General features: G+C 40.3%; 1 protein-coding gene across 1 annotated transcript in view; it reads left to right on the forward strand.

Moving 5' to 3' along the window:
- The window catches only part of galnt9 (polypeptide N-acetylgalactosaminyltransferase 9), a 93,824-nt gene that overhangs the window by 31,170 nt on the left and 34,975 nt on the right, over window positions 1-27,679 (forward strand). The window contains exons 4-6 of the mRNA XM_073466760.1: window positions 3,159-3,333; window positions 15,862-16,059; window positions 24,931-25,048. Coding sequence (XP_073322861.1) covers window positions 3,159-3,333; window positions 15,862-16,059; window positions 24,931-25,048 — 491 coding nt within the window. The remainder of the gene's footprint in view (window positions 1-3,158; window positions 3,334-15,861; window positions 16,060-24,930; window positions 25,049-27,679) is intronic.

The following is a 27,679-nucleotide window of genomic DNA, read 5'->3' on the forward strand; positions in this document are numbered from 1 at the left end:
CCCAAAAACATGAACCCATTTACCGTTGCGCTGCCTCCAATAAATGTGTGAGAGGTGGATAACCTCCTCGCTGCCGGAGCAGAGATTATTTCCACAGAGCTCAGGTCTACTGCCAAAATGTTTCCCACTTACGGTGAAGGGCTTTTACTGTAGCAGCATTTTGATGTTCTTCCTGAGAAGCTCTTCTGCCAGGACGAGCAGGATCATTTTACTCCTGGCTAAAGTTTTTTGGAATATTTAATGAACATCACATTACTTGTGGTGAGCCAATTTACCCATTGGGTAACTTCACCAGTCCGCTTGTGATCGATCAAAGCGATCAATCTCAGACCAGTCCATAAAGTCCATAAATCCACCCGTAGCAGAATGTGGCCTGTGGCTTGTGCGGCAGGCGTAAATCTCTATTCTCTGAAGGTGATCATTATATTCTTCCCGACCTTTGTAAATGCAACAAAACCGATCCGACGGTTGCCCTGGGGCCGCTTTAACTGGATGGGAAACAAAGAAAATCCTATGGATTACTTGAAAGGTTTTAGGTATGCTGCTAGTTAGTAAGCACATAGGAGGCAGTATGTGGGAGGATAATTCAAGCTTTGCAGCATGTAAGTGAATTCCGAGGCTTCACCACAGTTTAAATAATCAAAAGCATGTTCAATACCTCGGCACCATCTATCCGTAACACAGCGGCTTCCATAATCCCCCACGTCACAGAAGGAATTCACGGTGCTCCACGTACAGTCTACTGTGCATTCATTTTAAATTCATAGTATGATGGATAGTTATTTATCCTCTGCTATGTTGCACTGCCAGTCCTTTAAAATGTATTCCCTGCTCCATAACTCTCCTCCCATGGATGCAGTCCAATGTTTTATTTGCGAGGATCAGAGGGAGCCCCATAACTTTTCTCCTTCCCAGCAAAGCCTAGTAATTATTACACTCTAATAGCTTTTATCATATTGTAGCTGCAGGGTAGGCTGGTGATGAAGGAGACCCGCTGCACAGGTTCAAAACCTTCAGCAGTGCATACAGAATCAACTGCAAAGGTTCTTTGGAGCCTCAAAGAGGCACAATGCAGCTTCTAACATCCAAATTAGAATGCCTCATTATTCACAAATTATTTTACATGACGTTGGTACTAAATGTTTATACCCACCACTCTATTTACCAAAGGATACTAAAGAGATGAAAGAGGAAAGGTCTTTATGAGTGCTTACTGCCACTAAGGGAGTGTGTTTTAAAATTACTTTCTTCTTTGTTTTGCTTTTTTCAGTCTTTATACTACATCACCTGACTTCCTCCTTTGCAGCTGTAATCATTACTACAGCCGCTAGAGGTCGCTGCCTAACAAGAAACGTAAATATGGGTCATAATAAGCTGCTTTCAAAGTCGACCTATATGGTTGTTAGTGATCTTTACCAATGCCTTTTATTTTATACGCTGATCATATGTTTGTTTTAAATGCTAACCTGAATCTGTAAAGTAAATCATATCTAAAACTTGCCTGAAATGTAGTCGAATAGAAGTTTAAAGTAGCGTATCTGAAAATACTCAAATACAAATACATATATTAATATAGTACTTCCTCTGAAATTAGAGAGACACAATCATAGACATCTACTATGGGCAGCATGTCGCTAAACAGTGGAAGAAAAAGACACGGATACGAGGAGGGTTCATACAGAATCGGTGCAACCTGTATACCTACTTGCAGTCGCAGTGCTAACCTCTGAGCCACCCTGCTGCCTGTTTATTAATGTTAAACATGGGACAACCACTGGAATGGAAAAGAACACATCCACAGATAGAGAAAGGCAGATACCAGGTATCCTTGACTCAGTGGTTGCTTTAATTTGATGTCAAATGCTAACGCCCGTTTGCTTCGAGGGTCACCGCTTCCAAATTCATCTTCTCTCTCTGCAGCAGCCACCGCTGTACAGCATGTTAAGACCTTCAGCTAGAAAAAGACTCCTGACAGCCCCTCCACTCCCCACGTCTCCTCACTCACACAGACAGGGGATTAGACTGCCATTTTTTAACTTTCACCGGCTGATTTATGTAGCGAGCCAAAGTCAGAAGCTAGGTGTGCATGCTGTTCTGAGCCGGTGCGCCACAAGCGTCCTTATTAATCTCTCCCTCTGAAAGTGGAACGCTCAGCAGTAACCCAGAGGAGAAGCTCAAACAGCCATCTATCCTCCGACGGATCACAGACACCAATTTGTGCAACTGGCTGTTTACCCGGCAAACTTTGTTTCCAGTGATGACAGCCAGCCTCATCTGTGGGGGCAGAGACAGATGTTATAATCCAGCTGGAATAAAGACGTCAGCAGAGGAATGCCTTAGATAGTCACACTGTACAGCAACCCGAGTAGTAACCTTGAAAATTGTCTGAAATAGGCTAATGCTGCTGTTCTTGATTTAATTAGATTCTATATTTTATTGAAAAGACATCTAAGCTGCCAAAGACGAAAACAATTTTCTGCAAAAATACATTACCCGACAGTAGATCTTGGACCTTTCTCATCAGGTTTGTGATGTATCATTTTAATGGAGCTGTATGTCAAGTTGCCAGTTACCATGAGCGTTGATTTCCTCCATGGGTCCAATGAGATTGTGGCATTGAAAGGAGGTGGACTTTATAGTGGCCACAATCGTACCGTAGATGATGACGTCTCTGAAGTTCTGTAACTCCACTCTCCTCTCTTCTCACACTTTATTAAAAACTGCCTCGGTTTCTATCACCTTGCCTCTTCGCCTTCTTTGCCTCCTTCATCAGTGGGTTCTTTTTCTTTGCTGCTTCCTGTTGCTTGGAATAAATGAAATCTGAAAAATCTGATGAGTAATGACGCAGACGTTAACTATGATAACTTTTCAATGCGTAATTGATTACGTTTTTCAAGCGTCTTGGACAACACATGCTTCCAGCATTTTACACAAAAAAAATGCTAAAAGGGTAAATATAATCAACAAATACCCTGTCCAAATATCACAAAAGTCCTGACTGAAAGTCTCTGAAGCAGATGAGACCAAAATCATTTGACATTAGCATTGGATTATCTTGGAAACACATCATCATGTGCTACAGCTGCCTTGTTAATGTCCCCACACTGTCATTTGGATGAGAATTAAAGGAATATACTCTCCAATCTGCTTTCTTTCAGTGGAGCTCAAATTCAACTTGGACCAGTATGTGAACAAACGCTACCCGGGCCTGGTAAAGATTGTGAGGAACAGCAAGCGGGAGGGCCTGATCAGAGCCAGGATACACGGCTGGAACGCGGCCACGGCTCCTGTCGTCGGCTTCTTTGATGCCCACGTCGAGTTCAACACGGGCTGGTAAGAAAAGGTCATGTTTAACACGACAAGGTCTAAGCTGTTTCCCTGTCCTTTCTCACCTTTGCCTTTGTGGTTTGCTTTTTATGTTTTCACTACAGAAGGATGTCATGTAAGATTATTATCGTTGAAATATGCAGTGTAGTCTGCCTTAAGCATTTTGATACGGTGCCAGGCCACTTTCTGACTGAGGCAGCACTTTTCAGCACAATGACCCTTATTATTAGTAAAGGTTTATCACTCATAAGCTTTTCTCTCTTGCATCTTCTTTGAAACTGTGAGTGATGAGCGTTGGCCAGCGCTAAATAAAAAGACATCCCACTTAAAAACACACTACCTGTCCAAAAAATACAAAGCGAGAGAGCCAAACATTGTGAAAGGCGAGAGTGAGTGTAATTAAAGAGGGAACTGAAATGTTGAGCATTTCGACATTATTTCACCTGCAGGCTTATTTTGCAATATGAAATTACTTCTGGGGGTCTCAGTCCAATGTCTGCCTGCTGCCTAAGTTTACCAGCAAACAAGTCACCCCAATAGATGTAATTGGCACCTAATTTGAGCCTGTCATGCTGTCAGTGTTTGAAGATGAAGTGTAGCTATTGTTCCCTGGGAAGCTGCCTGGGAGACAGGAGGGGGACAAGGAGGGTTGAAGGAAGAAGAGGGGGGGTAGAGGAGGATGTCAAACGTGTCAGATTTAGTGTCCCTGGATGCACTCCAGCCTTTTTGGATAACTAGATGTGAGAGATGTAAACAAATACTCCCATATTTTTTTTTACATGAGCAGAAAATACGCTCTCGACTGATATGAAAAGCACCTGCCACAGGATATGGCACGGATGTCACACCACTTCCTCTGAGAGCCATAACTCAGTCAGGTTGAAAGGTACAGAAATCACACACACACAGCTGCAATACAGGACAGGAAAGCACTCCACGTAACTTCAGATTGCATAGGCTCTCAGGCTCATAGTCATCAAATTCAAAACTCTTCGGTCTGTATCCGAGTCATCCAGCTGGTTGTTATGCTGGATGACTTACCATGATGCAGATTTGCCAGAACATAAACAAACTATAGGCTAAAAAAATGTACATGTAGATCACAGAGAAGTTTATCCGTTTGCACCAGATTTGCTGTGCAGTGGAGTGCAGGGCCTGGTCTTTGCATGACTTGACAGTAGACGAAAGCAGAAGAGCAGAAGTTAGTGCCCTCAAAAGAGCTTTCAAAGATTTTTAGTTTTTAGATTTTTGTCTTATTATGGGGATAATATTCTAGCACTATTATTTAATATGTGTGGAGAGCTGTATCTTAGTCTGTGCACACATACTCAGATTTGTCAATTCGTACGATCTCTAAATGCGGTGAGTTCAAAACATATTTTTGGATTCTTACACATCGACACGCATTTGCATACAGTATCTCATGATCTTTTAGGGATTTGTAGATACGTTCACAAATCTAATTACACTTGCAAATCTGAATACACAGATTCTGGCACACGTTCACAGATTGTTTTTTACTTTCATCTGGATCTCCTGCTTTTCCTTACACAAACTTCCTTTTTCTAAGTAATGCAATATGGACGAATTAGTTATTACGGCCCACGTTTTATAAATTTTTATTAACTGTTTTATTATTTTTTTTAACCCCTGATACTTCAGACCAACTTAACATGCAGCATGGCCTTGTCCCATAACACACACAACCTCCAGTGTTTTTTAAAAAAATAAATAAAAATGCAATATTGCCTAGAACAATAACAATTTTTTTATTGTCAAGAAATTAGGTATTTATTTGCCTTTCACTCTTCATTTCCACCTGAATTATTAACAGATACATAGCTGTTATTAAGCATTGCTTTAGACTTACATCTTCATTTCTCATGATACAAATACAAATCAGGATTAGATATTTGATTAATTTAGTTATTTATTTATTGTAGTTGCAGCTATACATCTATGTATGTATGAGAAGTGTGACAGACAATTGAAATCCATGAAGCAGTCTGGATAATTTTAAACAACTTCTGGTGCAGGTCTTGCCACACATTCGCGTAGAAAACCTCTTGCGTCGTGTACGTAGTCGTTAACATACTTACCGACATACTATGCGTGTTACCAGAGGACACCAGTAGATAGCACATGCTTGCTTGTTGTCCCATTGTTCTCCCTGTTGCTGCTGATGTGCTCGCTGACCCCTGACCCCGTCACACCCTGTGGTGTTAATTTCTGAGGATGTGCATAAACCGACGCAGGACTCACGATGCAGCCATCGTGCATATGCAAACAACTTGTTGAGAGCAAGCACATCTTTTGCTTAAGGTAGTACAATTGCATTACATCCCTACCAAATACAGCCATACACACATATAATGCCTCAGGGGCTGCACAGATGAAAACAGTATTGACGAGCCAGTATAAAGAAAGCTCTATGTTCATTCTATGAACTGGTGCAGTACTTAAGAAGGTCATTGCCTCTCTCTTGGTTTATTAAGGCAACATGAAAGCACGTCAGGTCAGCGCGAGCATGACCCTGCTTATAAAATGACTAAAGCGTACACATACTGTCTAGAAGGCATTTACTGTACCGTACTACTACACACACTGACCTTGTAATCCCCGCAAAGGACTGATATAATGCACCTTGATCATTGCCTCTCAGCACACTGTTTTGCAGCATGAATGGGAGCTTCAGGCCCGGAGGCTGCACGAGGTGAGCCGCCGAGCACGCAAACAACACTCAGAGAGAAAGTTGCATCATTGCCTGGGAGCATTACTGATGATAATTGATACCCTGGTGGTTCCCTCATCTGTTTTCCCATCTGTTCTTGCTCAAAAATAGACGTGCCTTTTATGCCCCCATGTAACCCCTTCACCTAGGAAGGTTTCACTCCCTGTCAGTTCTCATGCTGTCCCACCGCCCCCCCGCACAGCTCCCAGCTCTGTTCCTTTGAGTTAGTTCACCTGCTGCTATTGAATTTCACACACCTCACTCCTCTGTTCCCACCCCACACGCAGTCACCCACATACGCACCTACATCTTGCTTTGATAATGGTCTGCTTTCGCTTTTTTTTTTTTGCTGCTTCAAATTTGCCTTTGCGTGAGGTTTTATTTACAGGACTCAATGAAAAGTAGAGCAGAATCTGTATAATATCTGTGATATTTCTGCAAGTAGATGAAGGGTAAAGGGAAATAGTGCTGGAGGAAATGACAGGTGTCTTTCAGAAACTTGTTCGTGCTGTTCGGATATCGTGTGTGTGTGTGTGTGTGTGTGTGTGTGTGTCTGCATTTATTACCCACTGTATGTCTGCACACACTCTGTGCTGCTCCTTTATTCAGATAGATTCACTCGTGGTATCTACACTATCTATTTGTTACAATGGCAGAAGCCCCCTATTTATCATAATGTGATTATTCGCCATTGCACATACAGTGATAAGTGAGATGGATGGCTCCTCTGGATGTTGTGGTGAGTCTCCCTCAATGACCTTGTACACAGTGCCTGTGCATACCGAGCCAGAGACAACGCTGCCAGCTCTCAGCTGCAGTGCTGTGATTCACTGGCACGGCGTTCCCCCCGGGGTGCTGTACATTTGCAGTCGAAATGTATTGCTGGTTCGCATTACTGTTAAAGCAAACTTAATTGTATCATACTGTATAGTGCACCAGACAGCTGTTTCCCATTCCCTCGCACCATGTTGGTTTATGAGGAGTTAAGGAGCGGGCTGTTTCCACCAGAGGAGTGATGGAATCTGATTTCCACGGCCTTGCTCCGCTTTAATATGAGGATATGAAATCGTTGCCTATCATTCATGTAGTATTGCATCAGCTAAATGTTCACAATCCATCTCCGCTAATACTTCATATCCATCCATCCCTGAGTCAAAGGTTGTCCGTTCTGCTCCAAACAGGACCAGTCTCCCTCTGCATACTCTAAATTAACAGCATTAATGGCAGGAAATGGGAGCGTGTTGTAATTAGGATCTACTGTACTGCACGCCACACTCATGCATCTGCAGAGGGGCGGCGCGGGGAAATTGATATTTATATGGTTTTTGAAGCCCCAGCACAGTTGCAATCTCAGGTTATTAACGATTAATGATTAGAGGTGTAGCAGCAGCTCCCAGCTGAGTGTGTGCTGGAGATAAGATTGTCATTGTGGGGCGGTTGTAATGAAATACATGCTTCAGAAAGCAGCACTTTGATGAATTTTGAATGCTCCACTGCTATGTGACCTGGTGATTTATTTATTTTTTTCTTCTCTACAAACTGGTAGAATTCATAAAAAGTAAGAAACAGATAAAACTCACCTCTGCCTCCTGTAATTATGAAATATGTACTATTTATTATATTTGTATTTGATGCTAGGTCCTTTGTTAATATCTTGGAGCTCTATCTGCTCATAATGCTGTGCAGGTCCAATGGCATTATATCAAATTCAAAGGTACATACATTTCACAGATCTTGAAGGCTGTGGAAATATTTTTTTTAGCAAATCATTTCTTTACTATTGCTCTCTGTGTCTGGCGGTGGCTCAGTGTTTATATCTGTCTGGAGACAACAAAGCAGGCTGCAGCCACACTGAGCGCTTCACAGAGCGCAGGCCAGGCATAACTCCAAAACTGCAGAAAAGACAGAGATTTTTTCCACCTTTACATTTATATCATATCAGCCACGGCCAAATGCATTTAGGAGTAGAGTGGGATCTGACATTGGATCATAAGAACCTTTACCACTTAATGCTTCTGCTTCCCACTATCTACTTCAAAAAGCCCTGGCGCCATAATGAATTGAAATTCTGCGTGGATACCTTTGCTTTCTTTAGATTCTACATTTTTTTAGACTGGCCAGTGTTAATATGTGCTTTAAATGTACATGTCTGAGCTGCTCTGTTTAAAGCAGCCAAGCAGGAGGACTGTGGACGGACGCACATTTAGTTAGAGGTTTAATGCGCTTAAAAATGGCTCGAGGCACTGCAGACTAAAATTCCCCTCAAAGACACATTACACACTATCATGTGCAGAAGCTTCATATGAACACTAGCAGGGTTCATTTATATAACACTTTAAAAGTATCTATTTGGGTCTACAGCAGTGTTGATGTAGCTCTTTGGTGTTTTAATACATAATTATGGACCTTGGTTAAAAATGAAGACTCCTCAATGCTATTTAGTGATAGCTGTTCTCCTCATTAGTGTGCATTCAGACATGAACTCCTTCACAGTGTCATTGGTTTTTATACAGGTTGAGCCTCCTAGTTAAAACTGTGAAGTGTGAATATGGGTACATACTCTAATACAATAAACAGTGAACATACAGTAATTTACATTAATCCTGTTGTAATAGACGCTATAGTGATAATGGTGAGCATCTCAAATGTTAATCATACACCAGCAAAATATACAAATAGAAAGATAAATTAATTAAAAGATTGAGAAACAGAAATAAAGATGTGTTCTTAATACGGTGACCTATTACAGACACATCTGTATGAGCATTCATATCTACAATTACACTGTTAGAAATCCACCCATCTACTTAAATTCAGGACATGATTTGATTTTAAGTGGCTCAGTCATTTTTGATTTTATAAGTGAGTTTTTCCATGCTTATTTACAAGTGACATCACTGTTTTCATCTTAACATAAGAATTCCTGTCTTTAACCTCTTAATCCTAATTGCTAGCAGGGGGCAGCTGAGAAAAAAAATCCTACTTCTCACTTGATTTATTACCTCAGTAGATAGTTTCCTAATGAGTTTATGGTCTCAGTCACTAGTTTCAAGTCTTCTTCAACACAGCATGATGTTCGTTTTGTAAATTATGGTTCCATTTATAGTAAAATAAACGATATAGCAGGGTTTGCTTTCAGGCATGGCTGCCTTGTGATTGACAAGTCCCTACCGCGGCGTTTCCTCGGGTTCTCAGTCAGATCCAATCAGGATATCCTCTCCATCTTGTCCAAATACAGTCTTATCTGGTTCCAAAAAGAAAACAATCAAAAGAAAACAAAAAAACAATCAAAATGGCGATGGCTCTAATAACAAACTTGAGGTAGTCCACAAACCAATGGGTGACATAACAGTGGATTTACATTTGGGAAATACAAAGTAGAAAGAGCAACATGATCAAAGATCTTCTTGCAGGGGACAAAACAGAACTTCTCCTGTAGTTTGAAGCTCAGAAGTAGCACAATTTCTCTCTGTATGGTCAAGACAAAGAAAGCCTTGTTTTTTCTTGTTCACTGATCAAAATTATGTACATACAAAGTTCTGTTGTGAAACTAATAAATATCTAGCCTTACTTGAAAACATAATCAGGAAATTAAAAGAACTGATTGAAGTAGATAAGGCTCCAAGCAGTTAGCTGACAAACAAAAAAACAGCTGTTTAGCTAACCTTAAGTGAGACACAGCAGTCTTTAAATCACATTGCTCTTTGTCGACAAGGACACAAAACAGATTTTACTCAAACCAGGGTTCAGTTAAGTGAGATTTAAAAAGGCTCTATGAAACACCAGAAATGTAACTCTCCTCACTTTGCTGTACTATTCTTGTACATTCTCTCCTATAAATGATTTGGGTCATCCATGAAGGCTACAGTAAACTAAAATTACATTTATTCCCAGGTAGCTCACATGTTCTGTTGCGTTAGAAATATAAAGGAGACACTATTTCAGGCACTGAGGGCACAAATCTGAGCCCTGTGCCCTTAGATGTCATTATCTGATAATTCCCTATTTCATAATCGTTAACAATCTGAGATCAATTTGTCTGGTTGCGTAAATAAAAAAATGTAATCTCGAAGGAGATTTTTTTTTATGTCAGCACTGGACAGAGGAAGGACAGATAGTGAAACATTCTCAACAGTCAAGCAGATATAAAGTGAGATTGTACAGTGATATTCATCTGTACTGTTTGTTTAATTCTATGAGATGTGTGCGCCGCCTGATGTTAAGCTCCACAAAGGTGCCGCCTATTATAAAAGACAAACAGTCAGCCACGAAGAGTTAATAAATCAAAAGAGCTCTCGCTGCAGTAGAACCTCTATAAGAAATGGCACGATGGACCGAACGGCAATGGGGGTTGTCAACATGTATTCACTGTATTGAATTAGTCATCGCTGGAAGGGAGAAAAATCCTATTGTAATATGGAACTGAGTATGATTCAGGCCGATGTGGATGAATAACCCTCTCGGTGTTATGCAGATGAAATGACAGATACAGGAAGAGGAATGTTGAAACCAGATGTGCCCTCATTTCCACAACATCTCTATCTTATCAGCCTCATGGATCCCAGAGGTACAGGAACTGCTAGCTGGCTCTGGGGTGTTTTGGGGTTCTCAAGGACAAAAGGGAGATGAATGGAAGATGCTGGGGTGGCTGAGGGAGCTCATCTCTAGGTCAGGGAGAGGTAAAGTAGATTCAGTAGCAGCAACATCTTAGCAAACCTCGACAAACTAACTTTCCCAGTTGGATTACGGTAAGGCAATTATTTTCAATTAGACGTAATACATGTAATTAGATGTAATATGTAAATAATATATAGATGGAATTTTGGATGTATGTTTTTGTCTCCATAAATCAGAAAATACTGTGAACAGGTTAAAAAAAAATCTGATGTTTTTAGGAAAAAAAAGTTAAATAAATCAGGCTAGGAATGATCAAACCTCTCTGTAAAAACCTTCAGAAATAGGTATGAATAAAAATTCATAACATACGCTCAACAGAAATTCAGAATATGTAAGTGCTGCTGAAGTGGAAGGAAAACCTTGTTCTTAGGGAACAGTATTTAAAAATAAGCATATTAAAATTCTGAACATTTTTAGACTAAACATTATGAAACAGTGTTAACAATTATAACCATAAAACTTCCCCAGTTAATTACTTACATTTAGACAATTGGTTTTCTGATATTTTATGTTTAAATATGATAATTAGGCTATCTTATTAAATATGGGCTAATGTTTAGTAATGTGCAAAACAGAGATCTGAACTAAAATACACAGCTAAACTTGTATTTTTGACATTTTCTTTACATTAGTCTACAAGAAGACATGTTATAACAGCCAAATAGCCCGAAATCTAAAAACTGACCAGTGCATTTAAGAAGAAACAAACAAACAGACAAACAAAGAGCAAAGTCTTTACTCTAGCTCATACTCGCATACTATACACGGTATGAAGGATTTCAGTCAGCATGGTTTGTCATGTCTTTCTCAAACAGTGGAATGACTCATTGAGTTAAATATGCGTGCGAGACGGCTTTGAAACATCAAAAGACGAAGGAAGAATTCAGTGTATTGCAACATGCAGCAGTAAAAATTCAGAAAAGATAATTCAGGCCATTTATCTCCAGAGAGTTATGAAGTTTTGAAGTTTGACTGTCAGAGCTTGATTGTTCTCCATCAAAGACAATATTGCAGACATCGAGACGTCTGTTCATCTTCTTTTTTTTTCATATTGACTAATTATTCAGCTTATTTATGTATTGAGCTCTCTAGTGACGCAGATGTAGCTGCGAATGTAAAGATTGCATCATTCATTCAGTATGGATGTTTGGATTGAACGTGGACGCTATTCAAATGTGTTATGAGACAGGCTTTTGTGGGTATAAAGAACGTGTAACCATGGATGTATGAAGGGAGCTGCATATGGTGCTGCCACTGAGCCTCGCTGCCAATTTGTTCCAGTGGCCACTCGCAGTACTGCAATGAAAACGTCCCCTGTGGCCTAGAAAGCGTTTCCCTCATAGAACACTATAATGAAACAGACATCTGTAAAACAAGGTGCCAGCCTGCTCATCAGGAGTGATGCAGCACTTTCTATCCAAAGTGCCCCACGATACTTCTATGCAAAGCTATTCACACACACTCCACACACCATTGGAACAGCAATCGGGAGCAATTTGGGGTTCGGTATCTTACCCAAGAACACTTTGACATGCAGCCGGAGCTGAGGGGAGCTGATTAGTAGACAACCGGCTCTACTTCCTGAGCCACATCTGCCTCCCTAGTGTCACCAGTGTGCATACGCAGTGAGCAACATGATACTGAAGCAAACCAGGAAGCAGGAATTATACATATTATATGTTCATGGCTGCACAGGCTGCATTTACATCGATGGGCATCATTACTTGCCATCTTATGATTATGGTATAAATAATCAAGTTTGTAATTCAAGGTTTCTTGCAGTGTAAATACATTGAATTAAAATCTGAAACATTCAAAAATGACCAAGACGTGTTTCATCGAGGAAACGCACAGTAGGTACCCAGGCCAGTTGACAGCTGCACACTGCAAGTAGCTTTTCAGTCTTTAGTGGTCCCCGGTCACAGTCAGTGTGGTTTTGATGATGTGCGGGGGAACACATGCTGATTGTACACTCAATGGCCGCTTTATTAGGTACACTCATGCAATCTAATGCAAGATAATGCCTTTAATGTTAAGGTTTTTTTTTGACACTGTCATAGAGGTCCAAATTAGATTTATGTTTTAGTACCAAGGTCATAGTTGGTTATCCAATCTCAATACAACCTTTGCCCCTACAACTTAGCCCTACCCCACAATTTTGCGCTTCTGTCTAGGGGTAGGATACCCTGAGTCTTGTTGGGATAGAGGGATAGGGTGAAGTGTTAGGGCTACATGGCCCTCCAAACAGAAGTTTTGACAGAGGCACACTTCTAACCGAGGGTTAAGAGAACTCTCGTTTCAGTGTGTCATGGTCTTTAACATAAAACAGTTGCTACTAGTTTGCTTGTGTCTGTGATGTATGGTGTAGGTCTTGAAGGGTTTTCCCATTTCATAGGGGAGAGATTTTCAACCACTACCCCTTGTGACGTGTAATGGAATTTACAGGTTCTACAAGATCTAGATGTTGAAAGTTTTTCATACAGCACTATAAATAATGTTAACACCATCTTCTTATGGCGCCATGTCTTTTGTCCAGCCAACAGCCTGTAATTCAGGGGTATTTAGTTTACAATGAAAAAGTTTCAACCACAGAGTGTTTGTTACTTTTGCTGGATTAAACAAGTGAAACAATTAATTGATTATAAGTTGTCACAGATTTATTTTCTATTGACTGATTAATTGACTGCTGTCCATGAATTAGCAACATCAACAATGTTAAAATATGTTTTCAGCGACAGTTAATATGGCTGCTGAGTAAAGACACAGAGAGCCATCTGCCAGCCTCTCAGGACCCCAGCTGGAGTACTTTTACCAACCACTCTCAAATTCTTAAATGATGGCTTCTTCTAAGTACTGCTTCATGTTTTTACTGACATCATCTCATATAGTACACTTTAGATCCATTCCCTCTGTACTTTCCGTCCCCTACTTTTATGTGATAAGTAGTAATTTTGCTTTAGGATGATAAATGGGCTTCACTTTTTTCAAGTGAAGTGGATGGGGGGGGGGGGGGGGGGGGGGATCAGGGTGAAGATGGAGAGAAAGAAAGTCAGTGGGTGGGTAGATAGAGAGAAAGTTGGAGTGTGGGAGTATTCGTGAGAGTAAACTTATCATTTTATAATTGCATCCTGTTTTTTTAAATTTAGAAGTATATCATGTGAAGAACTGAGCATATGAAGAGTTGCTTTGAAGATATGCTGGAGATCATCTCCCTGCATGAGAGGATTATACAAATATAGCCAGTGCCAGCAGCGCTTTAGCATCATTCTGTACCATATGGATCTCAAGACCATGTTGCCCTTGGCCAAGGCTTTAAAAGGCAGTGGGAGCCCACTGTATGTGGCATCGACAAAAAAAAAAACATTCGACCGAAAGACATAGGCGCGGAAATCTGCGGCAAACTATGGAAGCCACCAAAGACCTATTATTATTAACTGCTGAGTGCTGCTTTTACTGTCAGGAATGGAGAAAACTCTACAGCTGAGAGAAAAGGTTGATTTATACTTCTGGTTTATGACTGTTTGAAGGGTTTGGTCTGTGTTGGTGTATTCACTATGAATGAATACACCTAAGCTAATCGCCTCTTGGCTCTAGCTCCATTCATGAGGTACACACATGAGAATGGTATCGATCTTCTCATCTCGTTCTTGGCAAGGAATTAAATCAGCCTGCTTCCAACATGTTGAACTATTTCTTCAAAATAAATCAGTAGGGATTTTTAAAGGTCCAGTGTAAGAAGAGAGATTTGTCTTCCCAATCCCTTTTTGGCTGTTTCAGACCACAGGGTGGACATAGAAGCTCCTGACTGGTCAAATGAGGTATCAATCAATAGGCCAGAGGTCTAGTTTGGGAAACTAGACATGAACATCAATTGCTACAATGCTGACTTCTGTATTATAGGTGGTGTCTATCTATGGGAAATTACTGTTTTGACTGAAAAGGCATCTGGGGTTTAGGTCTAATTGTACTTGATAGTGTATTATAGCTAGCTCTTCTCTCAACAACATACTCAAATATATTTTATACATTTATTTTGACCCATCGTCACCAGACGGACTACCAGTGGCCTCTTTCTGGACTGGTTTGTGACTTTTTCCTGGTGACTTATGAGTCCTCTTGACCACTCCTTCCACAGGCTCAGGAGGTGGTGCTAAAATGCTCCATGAACCAAGACAAGAACCTTTTAAAGCATTATAGTTCGGACTGACAAGCCCATAAGTTTGAGGTGTTTCTTTCATATTGGCCTGTTCAGCGCCACTAAAGCCTTCAGATGTTTCGTGAATATGGCCCCAGCTCTCCATTTGATGTGTTCTAAGAGAATGTGGGCCAGCTTAAGCTGCCTCGGGGCAAAAGCCATCAGAAGAAGAGACTAAAGAAAGAAGAGACTAACCTGCAACTGTTTACATAGAGGGAAAAAAAGCAAGCGAGCAGATTTTTCCCAGGAGCAGACTAAGTCTGTCTTCTCCCCTGATGTGTTTTGCTTTATCAGGTTTTACCTCTTATCATCGTTCTCACTGGGATAAGTGTCACATTTTGACATTTCGTTTTCATGAGCAGGAGATATAAAATAAGATATGATATTATTTGTTGTTCCGCAGAAAATTCATTTTCCAAGACCTTCACATCATAAACAGCGGAGGGAAGCGGTTCCCGGCAGTCGTTTTGAATGATGAATAAACGCTGATTCGACAGACTGCATCATCACTAAAAACCTGTCTAAAGCGCAGGAGTGAAAGTTGAGACGACATCTGCAGTCATCCCCGGCTGCTTCTGGCATCATTTTGATCCTCTCTGTTCAATATGTTTTACAAACATCTATGGTTTGAATTCTTCCACATAGTTTCTGTGAAACTACATTCACAGCTTTCACTTTACGTTTGAATCCAGTTACATTATCCATGTGGTCATTCAGATTTATTCAGTCTAACATAGCTGCAATATTAATACTTCAAACCTCTACAGGGCAGAATGAAAATATGCACTAGCTTATTATTTGCCCTGTAGCAGACTTTTCTCCTCTTGCTCTCTCTCTCTTTTTTTTCACCTTTTGCAACTGTGCACTGAAGCTTCTGCATACTTGATTCCGAAAGTCAGCTCTTAACTCCTGTGTCTTCTCCAATCCAAAGGGCTGAACCCATCTTGACCCGGATGAAGGAGGATCACACCCGCATCATCCTGCCCGCCATAGACAACATCAAGTACAACACGTTTGAGGTGCAGCAGTATGCCAACGCCGCCCACGGCTACAACTGGGGTCTGTGGTGCATGTACATCATCCCACCGCAGGAATGGCTGGACAAGGGCGATGAGACGGCCCCTATCAGGTGAGAGCCTCTGCTGGCGAGCAGCGTCCATTATAGATGAGGATGTTTGATGAAATATGGATAGCCCCCGGATATGACTTATTCATGTGTGGAACCATCAAACTAAGCTGCTCTGTAGCCTGACGTGCTGCTCAAACAGACAAATAAAGCTGTCCCATAGAAAGCTGTCTAATTACCATGATGAATATCTTCATTTTGATGCAGGATCACAAGACCACGGGAAGGCAGTGTCATTAGTGTAATTGTGTGTTGAATATGAGTAGGGCATTCCATTATACCACTGCTGATTGGAGGACTGCGCTGGCTTGTATCGTGTTTCTGTATAATCCTAGAATTTATTATGTCTGTCCTCGGTTAATCATATCGGATTCTGATCGAAGAGCACAGGAGTATTGTCTTACATGGAAATGGTCTTACATTCCAATCAACATCTGTTTGGCCCGAGCAAGCTACAGTTACACTAGATACAGAGTCCATGGAGTTAAATTAAATGCTTTATCTGGGGACATCACCTGTAACAGCTCTCCTGTGACTGACACCAACACATTTAAGTCAGACAAGACACTGGCAATGTGGTTAGACCTTCTGGTTTCAGTAAACATCTGCATAAAATAGTGACCAGATAAGTAAAAAGAACATGTATTTACAGGGATACAAGTTTGCTCCTAAAAAATAAAGACGAATAGTATTATGCATATTTCCACAACACCAATTTCATCAGTGCATTTATTTATTTATCCATCTATTTTTCTAAATCCCTTCCACTTTGCCGCTTTTTAGATTTAGATTGAAGCTACCATCAACAAAACTCAACACCTCCTAAGTTTTAGTTTGGCTCATTTAAAGTCCATTTGCTCTATCCGAGAATGGATGAATTTGCCGGAATTCTTTTTAAAGATGCCAGTAAAAATGTGTTTTTGTCTACATCCAACCTTTCCCTAAGCAAGTTAAAACCATTTACTGTAATATTATCCTCTGTGTTTTTAAGTTAAAAACAGTTGTAATCCTATTTTTCATTTACTGACCATGTGTCCCAGAAGTATGGGACAACCATTGCCCGTTGGCCCAGAGGATGAAACTACATGGGTTTCCTTGACAAATCAATGCTGCAGAATGTGATGCTGTAATCATGTTTACTATGGAGCCCCAGAATGCCCGAACAAGATATATGTGATACTGCTGAAAAGCTGCAAAACTCTGTTTTACATGAGTAAAGCATGTGGATAGGATTAGTACTTCAAAGGTTATTTAACATTTTAGAAGAAAGCCTTTGTGGATTAAAAAGAGAAATTCACCAGTAGATAGGTGAGTGTGGCGAGTTGAAACTGTGTAAATGAACATTTTATTGAATTTATTTAGACAATGGGAATCACTGGAAGTATTGTTAAGCTCTCTGGCGAATGTACATTTGCATAGTCGTGACCTGACACATAGTAGGGGCCATGGCTGACGATTATTGTCACTATTGATTAAACTGCAGATTATTTACCCATTGATGGATTAATCACTAAATCTATAAAAAATTACGTTAAAATGCTGGAACCAGCAAATATTTTTGCTTAAAAAATGACTGAAAAGATTAACTGATCATCAAAATATTTGGCAATTCATTTTATTTTGATCAATTTATGAATTAATCGAATAATCGTTGCAGCTTTTGGCAGGTACAGAGTTTGTGCTAAAGCTAAAAGAGATTTGTTATTATGAGGCATGCAGCCATCCAGCCTCCTTTCCCTGAAAGAAATAATCAGAATTGGTCAGCACTGCCATAACAATAGGAAAATCTTAAATCATTCATCAGAGAGCATCACCAGGATTTTGTTGCCACGGCAGCATGGCTGAGCCTGCATGAACATGAAGGCACAACAACAGAGATACAGCAGTAACTGGAATTTGTTCAACACCGTCAAGAGAGATGTAGCTGCAAAAAACGGACGTGCTGCCGTTTACTGTTATCCTTATCCAATGTCTCTGGCTGGGCTTGAGTCTAGAATAAAAACAAGCAAAATATGAATGTATGAGGAAGAAAAAAAAAACTGATTGGTCTTGCAGTGTGCACATAGCAAATGTGGCCGTGCCTACTAAAATGTCCTTTCACTTAATAGTGTAGCTGCCTCCCAGGTGCAGGGCTAACACCCCTTGCTGATTTCTGATGAATACCTAAATGCACAGGTCTCAGTGGAAGGCAATGTGAGAACGTCTCTGTGATCTTGGTGCATTGCCACTTAAATTTTGGATCTTTAAAATCTGAAGTTAAAATATTAAGGCATGTATTGTATTAAGGCACATCAGCATTCTGGAGGAATCATTGATAATAATAAGATATTATTATTAGATTATTCGTTCTTAATACTACTTCTCCTCACAGCCTCCTTTGAGGACAGCCTTGGGACTGATCACTTTCACCTCACAATTTTGGCTAAAAAAAACTACTCAAATCATGATGATGAGGCATTTTTTGGGATCTGCACCAAAGAAACATGTTTTCTTACATCTGGAGAACATTTTTTTGGAGGTGAGGGCATCTCTGCAGCACTACAGGACTTCATTATAATGCTATAATGCAAAAAATAATTGCTGCTTGTGCGATGCAGCCCTAAAACAACGCAGCACATTATCCGTCCATATCTACTGGGAGGTCACAGGTCAATGATACAGCAGCAGCACTGATGGTGTTCTGTGCATTGCTCAAGGTAACTTCAGTGAGGATGCAGGTGCTGTGATTTGTTATCACACAACCAGCAGATAGGAACAACATTATTATTCATTTGGAGTCATATCTCTGGTCACCTGGCTGTTGTAAGCCAAATATTCACCCTCTTTTAGCTCTGCTAAAGCTACATGCTGTGGCCGAAGCAACATTGTGAGAGCTTTGAGAGTGAGGAACAGCAGAATTGCAGCTAAACAATGAACTGAAACTCACTTTAAAGGTCTGTAAAGTTGAGGGGAGTTTGCTAATCATGGGATAATTGTTACATTATTATAAGAATGTTGGTTATTGCAGCCTTAAAGCCTTAAAGGCCATGTGCCAGGCTATTGCAAGAATAACAAAAGACACTTATGAAAAGAGAAAGGGGTGATTTTTTCAGAGGTTTTCGACAAGATCAAGGACAAGCATAGAGAGCATAATCAGAAATCGCAAAAATATAAATGTAAAGGCAATCAGAGAAGTAGAGTAGGTGCTGTAGCATCTGATTCTTATGTTTTTCTACAGCCAACTGATCAGCTGCTTTAAAGTTGATTGACTCTGTTAGTTGATTCTGGACCCATCGGGAAAGATTTCAAAAAACATATATTTTTTTATTTGTATCACTTAAATCCCTGGCGGCTGCTTGTTAACCAAGCTGCAAACATGAAACAAACTGGCGCTTACTGCCAGAATGTCTTCTAATATCCCAAACTATTATAAGCTTAAACATTCACACACACACACACACACACACTGTCAGATTTTGACCTGCAGCAACAAAAACTAAATTCCAAACCAGTTTCATTACCTCGCTCAGTCCAGCGTAGGCAAAGCAATCACAGTTTCATTTGATACTTGTTCTCATAGAAAGACACGATGTGATAACAGTTTATACTTTAGACCTAAAGACATGTCATATGAAGGCTCCATGAGAATAATGTATTATTGAGCATCAAGTGCTTTACTTGAGATAGAAGTAAGATAACAGAAAAGCCTCAGATACTGCAGAGCTGGTTCTTGTTCCATATTGACACTTTGCTGCAAATGGACACATCGCCTCAAGGCCTGGCTGAAGTGTGTCGGCTGTGTGGATTTCTATTGGAAATCATTCTCCCACTTGTTTCCTCGAGGTTTCTGCCCATCAACAACAGAAGCTCTGTGGCCATTCAGAACTCAGTTTCAAAGCCTTTTGTGGCTGTTTGGACAGTCAACAACAAAGCGGGTAAAACAGGCACAAGGATGCACAAAACAGCCACATTCTGAGAGTAAGGAGGATTGCAACTATTTTGGACATTTGACAAAGGAGGTTTTCTTCTGCGACTACAGTGATCATTGACAGGACAGAGTAGGAAGGGAGTGGAAATGTCCACTAAGGGGTTTTGATGTGTGGTTAAAAAAACTGAAATCTTTAACCAAAGTCATTTAGAGAGTGTTTTTTTAAATGTAAAGCTGTTTTTTTTATATTTTGAATAAGACATTATGACAAAGGCTTGATTGATTGTTTATTCTGTGACATATCTGAATTTTTACTTATATTTTTGGTCCTCAAAAATACTGCAACACATTTCATTTGACTTTTGTTGCATATCCATGCACATACATATATGCACCCATATCCCAATATCCAGGTGGCACAATAAATGCCACCTGTTCTGGGTCTTCGGGGGTTTAGCAGATGCTTGAAAAAGATTTGAGGTTTAAATGCATTTGAGTACAACATGAACATGGCTTAGAGAGACGAATAGGAGTAGAAGCTTACCTTGGATAAATGCAAGTTTAATATAAACAAGAAAATGATTGGCATTAAACGTGACTTTACACAATACTGCACTTCAAACAGGTGTAACAATAAATGATAACGAGCAAACAGACTCTGTAATCAAGAACTGATATTCTGATGCATATCAACCACATCTGTCACACAGTGAGCAAAAAATAGAAGCTGTGCAGGTTGCTACCTTTAGATTATCTTCCAAAATCCACTGAAGTGGTTTCATTACATATCCCACATGGCTATATCAGTAGATGCTATAATGGCTTTTATTTAGGATATTTATTCATTTGAAAGATATTGCTGTATGCATCAAACGTATTACTTTCAAATAAAGTACTGAAAATGTAATTTCTCTTATACCTTATTTGAGGCATCAGGGCTGTCATGCATCAAGGACGTCATACACAAGCCTGATGTCAGGGTCAAAAACAGTTTCAACAGCAGCTTCTTCATCTGGGAGAGAAGTGAGCAATCTTAAATGAAAGTCTTTATCTTGCCAAATCGTGTACACTTATCCCATGATTCATACTGCACACTGCAAACAAATAATCTGGAGGCCAAAGTTAAGGGGTGTGAGGGGCGGATGAGCCCTGCAGGCTGACCATCTGTACACTAAAAATAACTAAACCTGGTGATACTGAAGGAGAAATCAGCTTGAAAAATTCCTTCATCAATCTGTGATGACTGCTGCAGTACAAAAGTTATTTTGTGACTCTTATGATTTCCTCACACTTTCTCTCACTGTTGCAATCTGACAAACCTCAGAGCGGTGAGTTCTCTATGCTGTAGTACATGTCGGTACAGTGCAGGTGAACAACGGAGACAGAACACTGGCTGGGTGTGTCATTCCCACTTACAAAATATTACAAAAAAGCCACTGGGGACTGTAATGTATTTCACACACATCTGATGGCAGGGTCACACTTGTGCTGTGTGTTGAACTTCAATGGAGAAATCTCTTTCTCTTTGATTGTTTAACTCTGTAGTAAAATGGCGATTCAGGTTGAAAGTGTTGCTGTTTGATTCTTGAGTCTAACATTCAGACTCTCGATTGTCTGCATTTGTGGAGGAACAGCTGGCTCTAATTATTCATTTAATTGGCTTCAGTTAATTGGCTCGAATAGGGGAATTACTTTTTCATGGCTAAATATTGCATGTTTGATCACCTCGCACACCAGACAAATGAGAGAGACATCAGACTTAGCTATCGTTTGTTCTCTTTACTTTCCCCACTAAACATCACCAATACATAACCCACCAACTATCTGACTGTTATCCATGTGACAATGTTTCTTTTATAACTTTTCTACTGTACCTGGTGTGGAAAAGCATTGCGAGCATAACACAAGTTGGTCAGCCAGGGATTTTTGCTTCCTCATCATGTGCATCTGATGTAAGGTGCTGAGTCTGAACTTAAGCACGGAAACTGTGTTTACATTTCCAGGGAGCTTACTCTAAAGAGAACACTCAAAGAGAGCTGCACTGTGCAGACAGGCAAGGTAGGTCACTTGTCAAGAGAGGAGAAAGGACGAGGTGAACGGGGGTGTGTGCGCTGTGTCTGTCTTTTTATCTGCTGCACAGTGAGTGCAAATAACGGCACTTCAAAGCCTCTCTGTCACATCCTTATAATTTAAACAAAGACTATGTGAGGCTACATCAGGCAGTAAGAGCATATCATTCAGTCAGTATGGGACATTTTAACAAGCGTGGAACAAAGACTTTAAGAATTATGGATAATGATAGCAAAGATGCTAAGCATTCATTTGAGAATTCATTTTCTACGAAGTGTTTGTCATTGTAATTTGTTGGATGTCACATAAATAATGAGGGTCATAGAGCACAAATTGTTGCCATAAGGCCAGGCTGTCCTCACCAGAAAATCTGATGTATAGGTCATCTGTGCAAGCAGCCAAGTATGACCGAATATTGGCAGTAATTGTTAGGCAGCGACCTCTAGTGGCTGTAGTAATTATGATAGGAGCCAAGGAGGAAGGAGGAGGATGGGGTCGGTGGTTGGGACAAACAAGCACAGGACTTTCACCCAGGACACTGCAGTTCGTGTCCCACTCGAAACCTTAACCCAGCAGTGAGTTATTTAAACTTTCATAAGTTAACTAAGTAACCAAGTGGTTTTTGTGCCTAAACCAAACCAAGAAGGTTTTGTGCCTAAACTTAACCAATACTTTTTCCCCCTAAACCTAACCAAGGTGGTTTTGTGCCAATGATTCTCTCATTAGTTAGTACTCTCTAATGGTCACGCCAATGACGGCCAGTCATTTAGGTCGGAAGACATGTATAAGTTGTTGTATAAGGAGTCCAGCTGTAACTTTCAATTACCATGAAGCAAAATATATTTTTTAACAAAAAACAACTATGCTTTCACACTGTTTTTTTTATTTCTCTTATTTTGAGCAAGTTACAGCAATTTGACACTACGCATATAACATAATGTGAATGCCAAGCCATAAAGCTTGATGTCAGCAAAAATGGTAGGAAAGCTTTTCTTGGAGATGTAATGGTTCAGATGGGTTAACATCCAGCCATGCATCAGAGATTTATTAATGTACTGATCAAGCATTTTCTAAAAAACACTCAGTGGTAGGAGTGTGACAGTGTGTTTTGACAGGGTCTAAACCTAAAAGCACTTTTTCTTTTTTGGCTCAGTGCACTCTCCTAATACGGAGTCAGTGAATCACAATGCAGCTCCCTCTTTCCTGTACTTCCTACTGTCATGTCTCTCAAACGTAAGTGGGCAGACACACATTGGACTCTTCTGTGAGTGAGTGTGTGTGTGATAATATATGGTGAACTTATCCTGGGAGCCATTCCAGGAAGAAGAATAAAGCCACTCATTGGTCATTTTAGAGGGGAAGAAAAATAACACAGCCCCGTACTCTGTATGAATGTAATGGTTTTTGTGGGGCTTTGTCCCAGAGCACTTAAGAACTGACAGATAATAGTAGTGAAAAGCAGCCCTGAGGGGACAGCAGCTAAAGTGGGACCATTCCTTTTAGTGAAGGTGGAAAGTATCCACTTCCTTTTGTAGAAAAAAAACACTCTCCATCTTTTGCTCTACCAGCTGAACTTGGGAAGCTTTAAAGGTGCGCTAGTTTTGAACTTTCTTTAAAGTTTTTTTTTTTCTATGAACACATTAGTATTCAGTACAGTGAAATCTGAGGTTACAGTTAAAATGCCACTCTGGACAGTGCCTTTTTCTTTGTTTTCTATCCTTTTTAGAACATTTAATTTAATTTAAATATTAAAGCTGCATTTTTCTTATATATGTAAGAATCTAAAATTAACAGTTCTGACATTACGTTATGGAGCCACCTGCTAGCATTGCCCACTAGGTCCTCCCTGGGCTGGGCCTTAAAACCTCCTCCCCGTGGTCCATAGCTCTTGTTCTACAACAACACTCACCCAGTGCTCCAAGCTCCCAGTCTGGACCGCTAACTGCGCTGCTAACTGCACTGCTAACTGCACTGCTAACTAAGCTAACTAGCTAATGGTAGCTACAGTTAGCAGCAGTTAGCAAATAATCCCCCAGTTGCTGCAATACCCATTGGTGACACAGAGCATTTTAGCATCTTTCAGTACATTGTTTTGATTTTACGGTGAATGGAATCATGTCTTCAAATTGATACAAATGTTGCTTTGTCTCTGCTGGATGTTTAAATAAAGAAACTGTTTGCTAACACGTTAGTCAGAACAACTTTATAAGATAATATAGGATGCGTTTACAGCTTCTTCTGCTTCACCAAATGGCCAAAGGGTGATTTTAAAGCATTTGACACACAGAAATCTAGTAGCCCATCCAATTGTGACTGCATGAGAGAGATATCTGCCTAAATCACAGTGGCTTCTTCTTTACAATAAACCAGGCTGAACGGGGCTGATGATTAATTCAAACAAACAATTCAAACTGTCAGACTCTTCACTCTGGTCCCTGTGGTCAAAGGAAGGCACAACAGAATACTGAGAACACTCTCAAGTAGAAAAGGTAATACTGTGCAGTGGAATTGGACAAGAGCCTCTCTATGTTGCAGGCATGCATTAATCATAGTTTTGCCAAACTCAAAATCACATTTTATCTCCAGTAAATTATAGCTTTTCAGTCTTGATGGTGGTCAAAAGATGCTTCATTTTACCTTATTAAATCATTAAATCCTAGACATTTACATTCAATTGATTAAACTGGTCAATACTTAAGACTGTTCTGTAACTTAACTATGAAAGCACTGCAACTAATGCTTAATGTATTTTTCCAAGCCTGATGTGAAAGCCATCTAAATCCTGAGATCCCTCTTGCTTTGATGGTATTGAATATTTTAGCATTCTCTGTGGGTGTATCAAAGTTTAGAAGCGGGATAATGATAAAAAAAGATGTTGTCTCTCTCTGCTCATCCAGAACTCCAGCTATGATTGGCTGCTCCTTTGTGGTTGATCGGGAATACTTTGGTGAGATCGGTCTGCTGGACCCCGGCATGGAGGTCTACGGAGGCGAAAACATCGAGCTCGGCATGCGGGTAAGGACCACACATTATTACCCACGCTGCTGTTGAAATGCACTCAAATTGGAAGAAGACTTTCCTTAATAACTTGAAATATAGACTTTCGTCTTTTTTAAAACTGAATTAAAAGTCTCTGTGTTAAGCAGCAGTTGAAATTGCTTGGAGGAATGCTGCGAGAAAAGTTGGTTTCTAATGAGGCATTCCTTCAAAGCTGGAGGGTTTTTTGTGCGCAGGCCACACAAAAAGTCATAATTACAAATCCACTATTGGAGGGGGTGATATTTAGATGTGCAGTTCTGGTTGGAATGATTCGTGAAATCTATATTCAGACTTTGGAACAGCTTATGATGAAGTTTTCTTACGTTTCCCAGCTGGAGGGATACAGCTTAAGATACAAAACCCAGGGGCGTCAACAGAAGCCATGATTAAAGTTCGCAAAGTTTCTTAGATGGGAATGGAAGAGAAAAAAAATCCCCTTAATGCAAATCTTCAGCCAAACCAAAGGCTCCAAAGCCTGTATACGGAAAATGTAAATCTCTTTTGCTGCTGCTTTGAGTTGAATTTAACGCTTCATGTGAGCGAAGGGCTTGCTGAAGAATTGGTTGGCGTTTAAATTCAGAAAATGTTTCTCTCCAGCCGAGTGGAACCACTCTGAATCTAAACGCACTCCTTCAGCTTATTGGAATGAGATATGCTTGAAAGATCCCCCTCCTTCATTAAACGTCAACTTCACATCCATTTCCAAATCTCGAGATGGCTTCAACGACACCTCTGAAGTGTCGGCCGCCTTTGAAAAAGCACTCAAACAGAGACTGGAAAATGGATCTCAGTCCACAGATTGCTGCAGTGCTTCATTGACGCCACGGACGTTTACATTTGTTGCTGATCATTTCGGAGCGTCTCATTATTTCACACAGAGCGGCTTTTCCCCCACATCAATAGCATGTTTTTCCGCCATTGACATTAATGGCGCAATCATCTAGCTTCTTGTGTCTTCATCTTATAGTTGTTTTTCCATTATCATAGAGTGATATCTCAGCAACATGCATTATGTGCCAACTGCCAGCGGCCTCCCCCAGGGTTACGCAGTGTTTTCTCATTCAGTTGAGCTGCTTATGTGTACCTAACAAACCATGCAACTGAGTTAGATGAGGTTCGTGGGGGGAGATCAATTCAGCTACAGCAGCCAAATAAAGTTAGAACAACTCTGTTGAACTGTGTGATATAGTGTAACTTCTCTTGGCTCTCACACACACTCCTCATTGACTCTTGTCTTTTCTCACTATGAATATTTACTGTAGCTCTTTGATTTATGAAGTGAAGAGAATATGCCCCTCTGTCGAACACAATGCCATCACAAATGCAATTACCTCTCCCCTTGTTTGGCCTGTCTGTGTGGAAATGAAACACATGCCACAGAAAAAGGGCCATTCAGCACATGCACAAGCTTGAATAGGTCTGCAGTCAACAACCAGCTTCAACCATTCATATCGTACAGCCGCTAATGGAATGGAGATGGGCTTCTGGCGAGTGGACGGCAATTACTCCTCTAAGGCAACAGCGGCTTAGGCAGCTCATTGTAGTGCCGGTTGAGGAGTTGCCATTTGGGATAGGCTTGATTGACAAGAACATGTTTAACAATTAGCCAGGGCAGCTCACAATAGCCGAGCCTGCCCAGGACCATCAGACTACAGGGGGCTGATGAAAGGCAGGGTTCACACTGAAAGGCTATGGCGTATTTATAATTTACTGTGAGTTTCAGCTTCTGTAGCTTGCTCTGGGTAAAAAGGCTACCAGGATCCAAAGAACTCGCCTCTTTGTAAGCAGAAAGGAGACCAGGACGTGCAGTGCTGATTATATGGCACGTAGCACTGCATGTGGTGTTGTTTCCTGGAGGAAGAGAATAGAATAAAACCAAGGGAAGGGAAAATAAATCATAGATCTAACTGAAGTTTTCTGTTTGTTCGGGTGTGCAATAATTTACAGGGTAGGATCAGTAAATGAAAAGGAAAGAACAGAGAGAGAGTCAGACTGCAGAGACAAAGAAAATGGATACTTAAAAGATGCTCACCGCATGCTGTGGTACATACATCATCTACAGCTAGACCACTAATAAACTATGGATTTGTCTCAGGCACTTTCATCAGATCTATTTTTCTAATCTAGTTTCTTCACATAATTAGCTAACTTTTGGTTCATTTTGTTTTTGTTTCTTTGTTTTTCTTTATGTTCAAGCAAGCAGTAGTTCAGTTTCTTTTTGATATGTTACTTTAATTTATTTAGTTTTGAAGCAATAGTCTAAAGGTCCCATATAATGCTCATTTTCAGGTTCATATTTTTTATTTTGGATGTCTTCTAGTAAATGTTTACATGCTCTAATGTTCAAAAAACGGTCTATTATTCTCATACTGTCAACTGCAGCACCTCTATCCACCCTCTATCCGAACACCCCGTTTTAGTGCCTGTCTCTTTAAGGCCCCCCTCCCAGAAAGCCCAGTGTGCTCTGATTGGTCAGCTCCTGAAGGGACCTTTTAAGTTTATTGCTTATGATTATGGGAAACATTTTGCCATTTGTTTATGTTACGTATGATTTGTTCTTTCTGCATTTGGTTTGATAGTTTTATGTAAATAGTCTTAAAATTTGAA

This window comes from Pagrus major, chromosome 5 (assembly GCF_040436345.1).
Source record: "Pagrus major chromosome 5, Pma_NU_1.0".
Taxonomy (NCBI): Eukaryota; Metazoa; Chordata; class Actinopteri; order Spariformes; family Sparidae; genus Pagrus; species Pagrus major.